General features: G+C 35.4%; 1 protein-coding gene across 1 annotated transcript in view; it reads right to left on the reverse strand.

The window, feature by feature from the left end:
* CUL5 (cullin 5) overlaps positions 1-6,000 on the reverse strand; it is a 59,431-nt gene that overhangs the window by 38,957 nt on the left and 14,474 nt on the right. The window contains exons 3-4 of the mRNA XM_014532894.1: positions 5,036-5,212; positions 1,545-1,686 (exon numbers count right to left, since the gene is read on the reverse strand). Coding sequence (XP_014388380.1) covers positions 1,545-1,686; positions 5,036-5,212 — 319 coding nt within the window. The remainder of the gene's footprint in view (positions 1-1,544; positions 1,687-5,035; positions 5,213-6,000) is intronic.

Here is a 6,000-nt window from a genome sequence, read left to right on the forward strand (position 1 = left end):
AAAATAGTACTTAAAATTAATCTTGTGGCCCTAACCGGTTTGGCTCAGTGGGTAGAGCGTTGGTCTGTGGACTGAAGGGTCCCCGGTTCGATTCCGGTCAAGGGCATGTACCTTGGTTGCGGGCACATCCCAAGTAGGGGGTGTGCAAGAGGCAGCTGATCAATGTTTCTCTCTCATTGATGTTTCTAACTCTCTATCCCTCTCCCTTCCTCTCTGTAAAAAATCAATAAAATATAAATAAATAAAAATTAATCTTGTGAACAGTATATGGGTAAAATGATAACAATATGATCCCTATAAGAAGACTATTTCAAAATTCCAGAAGTAAAGTTTAGAGAAGTTCAAACTGATGGCAGGTGAAATAAAAAGGAAGGTAGGGGAGGGTGGGAGTAAGGGGGAGAGGTCAACCAAAGGACTTGTATGCATGCATATAAGCCTAACCAATGGACACAGACACCAGGGGGGTGAGGGCATGAGTTTGGGGGGGTGGGGGTGGGCAATGGGGAAATAAGGACACATATGTAGTACCTTAATCAATGAAAAAATAAAATCACACACACAAAAAAAATATAGGTGGAAAAGGAAAAAACAAGTAAATGGAAATGCAAAATATATATATATGGAAATGCAAAAAAAAAAAGGAATGAATAGGGACTTGGCTAATGAAAATTTAGATTTGATACCTAAAGAAATATGAGTGCAAATGAAGCAAGTAAGTCAATGGTAACTAAAGGTTCATTAATATAAAAAATTCTTAATGACAACCATTTTGTGCCAGGCATTCCATGTTCAGCAAAAATACAATGTCAACAACACAGTTAATTGCTTGAAAGTAGAATGACAAGGAGGCATCTATAATAATAAAAGCATAATATGCTAATTAGACCAGATGTCTTTCCGGAGAAAGCTGGGGCTGCGAGGGAAGCTGGGGCCCCAGGTGCCAGAGGGAAGCTGGTGCCGGCAGCCGAGGAAAGGAAGGCCTACCCTTGCATGAATTTCATGCACCGGGCCTCTAGTAGGTACTATAAAGCATTATGAGAGGGCCCAACTTAGTCTGGGTATTAGGAAAGGGCTGCATGAGGCAATAGAAGATGAGAATAAGTAAGAAGATAAAACGGGAGGAGGAAGAATATTCTAGTCAGAGGAATATCTGATTGAAAGAACAAATGAGAATGTCATTGTCAGAAACAGAAAAGACTGGAGACAAATGTACATATGAAATTAACTTACATCCTAAATATATAAGTACTAAACCAGTTAATTTATAAGCTATAGATTCAAATCTACACTTCTCTAATTTAAGTTGCTAAAAACATTCACCAACCAATAAATGAGATGGAGAAAATAAATATTCACCACTCAAATATTAATTTTTGTAGGTTTCTTTAAAGCAGAATTAATACCTTTTGTGTACTCGGAAAAGCATTTGGCACTAAAAGTAGATGTTACTTGTGCTAATAAACATACTTTTGCTAGCACTACTCTATGATTGTCTTAGAATTTGCATGAAAAGGAAATTATGATCATAAAAGTTCAGAACATACCATAGGATTCTCTTACTCCAATGACCAGCTGAGAATCAAAAGCTTCTCCTAATCGTTCAGCATGTACCAGCTTCATTGCACTATCTTGGAGTCTGTTTTTTATATTTGAAAAGATGGACTCATTCCATGTATCAAGCATGAGCTAAGAAAAAAAGAACAAAATACACAATTCATTTAAATTAATATACAAAGTACCACATATACACATTTTTTTTTTGAAGTGGGAACAATGGAGCACTTTCTTTTATTTGGGGAATGGAGTTTGGAGTTCAGATGAATTGAGACTGAGATGAGTGTGAGTCTTAGAAAGAGAGGGGTGGGCATTTTAAAAACAGAGCTAGGGTAAAAAAAATTAAGTACAAATACTGAAAAAGGAAATCAAATTCTTAGGCCTACATTCACTTGAATCCTTCAGGGAAGCAGTTATTTAAATGTGGTAAAGAATACATGGCAATTAATGGTAAAGAATCTGTGTTTCAGAATCCAAGATAATTGTTAAACATCAAAATTTAGTTATGTGGATTAAAATGAAAAAATATGTAAAATTTGTGGACTATTTCAAAAAGTTATAATTTATATATATTGACTATTACTAATAGTGATATTTTTCTGTTTGAAATCATTACTTTTGCTTATGGCAAAGTTTGGTGTGGCATGCAATATTTAGTTTTAGACTGACCTTATTCTTTATTAGAAAGTGATTAAAATACGCACAACCAAAGCCAAAAAAAATCAAACATAATTAGATTTGAATTCCAGCTGTTACTTATTTACCTCCTTTTCCATCTATAAAGTAATGAAAATAATAGTATAAATTTCAACTGGTTGCAAAAATTAAATATGGTAATACATGGAAAATGTTAGTTCCCTTATAGTTCCAAGGTTGAATTTCAGAAATACTGGTATCGCAATGGCCAGGTAGCTCAGTTGGTTAGAGCATCATCCCAATAATCCAAGGTTATGGGTTTGATCCCCAGTCAGGGCACAAGAATCAACTGATGAATGCATAAATAAGTGGAACAATAAAGGAATGTTTTCCTCCCACCACCGCTCTCTCTAAAATTAATAAACAAACAAACAAGAAATATTGGTTATGTGTTTGGAATGCTCATGTGCACATTTGTACAAACACATAATAAATGCGAAAACAACTGAAAATCTGTTTGATAGTGGACCTTATAAAAAAGGAATATATAAATCCATCAATCTTATAGATGTTCCATTTAAATGATGGAAATAATATACAGGCAGTCCTTAGGTTACGTCGTTTTGTGGTTACGTCGCCATCTCCCATTTATTTATTAAAAAAAAAAAAAGTTCCGTCATTTCGACGTATGTACATATGTGCTTTATGTTTTTATTATTTATTTACCACAAGTAAAGGTCAGGAATTGTTATCTTTCTTCAAAATTTTTTTTTACTGTTTCACTTAATTACTGCTGTGTATGTGCTCCATGTGAGTGACGTAGGTGCTTATGTAGGTGGGTTCCAACTGACGGCGAAAATTGCATTATGTCATGCAGTAGGAACGCATCTCCAATGTAAGCTGAGGACCTACTGTATACATATTCATGAGTATGTACTGTCACTCCAAAAGTAACTTTGTCAGATATAGGAAATATATTAATAATAGCAGCAACAGCAATAACAAGAATAATAGTTATATAACATTCACTAAGTACCTAGCACTGCTCTAAATACTTTCCACATATAACTCATTTAATCCTCACAACTTATATATAGGTACAATTATCTCCTTTTAGATATGAGGAACCTGGGGCACAGAGAGGAAAGCTAATGTTCCCATATTTACAGAGCTCATGGTGACAACACGGGAACTTGAATGCAACAACTGTAGTTCTAGACCAGGGGTGGGCAAACTCTTTGACTCGAGGGCCACAATGGGTTCTTAAACTGGACCGGAGGGCCGGAACAAAAGCATGGATAGAGTGTTTGTGTGAACTAATATAAATTCAAAGTAAACATCATTACATAAAAGGGTATGGTCTTTTTTTTTTTTTTAGTTTTATTCATTTCAAACCCGCCGGATCCGGCCGTAGTTTGCCCACGGCTGTTCTAGACTCTATGCCAGTGGTTCTCAACCTTCTGGCCCTTTAAATACAGTTCCTCATGTTGTGACCCAACCATAAAATTATTTTCGTTGCTACTTCATAACTGTAATGTTGCTACTGTTATGAATCGTAACGTAAATATCTGATATGCAGGATGGTCTTAGGCGACCCCTGTGAAAGGGTCGTTCGACCGCCAAAGGGGTCGCGACCCACAGGTTGAGAACTGCTGCAGAGTCTATGCTCTTAATCATTAAGTGATGCTGATTCCCACAATCTGTAGGGAACAGTTAAAGAAATTAAAAATAAAACAACACAAATGCCAAGAGTGAACAAGATTATGAAACTGCAAATTAAAAACCATCCAGAAGTGTTTTCTTCTTTTTTGGGGTGGTGGTGATAATGTCTCATACTGCAGTTATTTCTACCACTGAAGAAATTTCTACCAGTAGGAATCTCAATTTAGAGCAATCTCGTCAGCATTAGTACAAATTTTAAAGTCGGGGCAATAATGCCCAGGCCACTACCTGAGTGTCTCAATGCCGGATTTTGTTGTTACAACATTGCAGCAAGTAGTGAGAGTTGTTTAAAGTTTAAATGGCCTTTTTAACTTTTCAAATATGGTTTAATGTGATTCTCACAAGCAGGAAAATACACGATAAATGAGGACAGAGAGGCTAGGTCATTGCTCATTGAAGAGTTGAAAGGGAAATCTGGGACTCCAATTTCAGAGCTTAGCTTTTACCATTAAATCATGAGTTATTACTGGGCACAGTGCTTTTAACTACAAATTATGCAAAATATTTAGCCACAATTACGTAAATACAAAGATATCAGAAGGTAACCTAATAAAAGAAGAGATTTTTGAAACACAATAAAAGTAATGTAATTTAGAGGAAGGTAAAGATACAAAGAAAGAATAAGAAAATAAAAACTCGAAGATAAAACTAGGAAAAGAAGAAAGTGAAAGGAAAAGCAAAGAAGGTAATGTTTGAAACACAGATCTAAAGCTTAACACCATATAAAAAGATGAAAGAAAATTGAAGCTAAAAATGGGAAAAAACATTATTTGATAAAACCCAGCAAGAGCTAGAAAGGACTTTATATGTGAAGCAGAAAAACCCACTTAATATATAAAGTACTTTCAAAAGTTTTCAAATCTGCCCAGGCTCAGTGGTTATGTGTCAACTTATGAACCAGGAGGTCACGGCTTGATTCCTGGTCAGAGTGCATGCCTGGGTTGCAGGCTCAATCCCCAGTGTGGGGTGTGCAGGAGGCAGCTGATCGGTAGTTCTTTCTCACCATTGATGTTTATATTTCTCTCCTTCCGTTACCCTTCCTCTCTGTAATCAATATATATTTTAACTCTTTAAATCATCCTTCCTGAAGAATATTAGAAAAAAGATGGGAAAACTTACTTACCTTTCGAACAATACCGTCTTCTACATTTGATTTTTTATTGCCGCCCTGTTTACCCAATAAAGTAATCTCTAGTTGACAAAAAGGCTTTGGTAAAATATCACATTGTGTAAAGAATTTTCGCCATTCAACAATATATGCTTTTAGCAAAGCTGTATCATCTTGATGGCTTAGTACTCGCTGGAAAAAAAGAAAAGAATTGTATCAATTTGAAATACAGGTGCTTTAAAGAATACTAGAAGATTTTTATGCTATAAATTTAGAATATTTATAGCATAAACTATCTTATACCCAAAAGAAATGAAAACATATGTATATATCCAAGAGAAAAATAAAATGTTCACACAGACTTGTGATTTCACAATTAATACATATATCTGATCATTATGGTATATACATGAAACTAATAAAGTGCTCTATGTCAATAATGTCAATTAAAAAAAACCCTGTATCATACTCTTTGTAATACTTTAAGCAATAAAACAAAATTAAAAAAAATAAAAGCAAAAGGCAAATAAATTAATGTTGTAGAAAGAAAAAAACCCCACAAAAAACAAAACCCCTGTATCCATTATCACCTTATCTTCCCCTTTATCTCTCCCCTCTCCTACTCCTTCTCAGCCTTAAACAACCACTAATTTACTTTCTGTGTCTATATATTTGCCTGTTGTAGAGTGTGCCCATATTATATTCCTTTTTGTGGCTAAATACTATTTCATTTTATCAAAGCACTATATTTTGTTCATTTTTGTCCACTGACAGACATTGGGTTGTTTTCACCTTTTAGCTATCATGAATAATCCTATCTAATAAAAGAGAAACATGGTAATTAGCCGTACCTCCGCTACCCTTCCCATTGGCTAAGCAGGGCGATATGCAAATTAACTGCCAGCCAAGATGGCAGCCGGCAGCCAGGCAGCTTGAAGCGAACAGGAGGCTTGCTTGCTTCAGTGACGGAGGAAGCCAAC

This window comes from Myotis brandtii, unplaced genomic scaffold, assembly GCF_000412655.1.
Source record: "Myotis brandtii unplaced genomic scaffold, ASM41265v1 scaffold920, whole genome shotgun sequence".
NCBI lineage: Eukaryota > Metazoa > Chordata > Mammalia > Chiroptera > Vespertilionidae > Myotis > Myotis brandtii.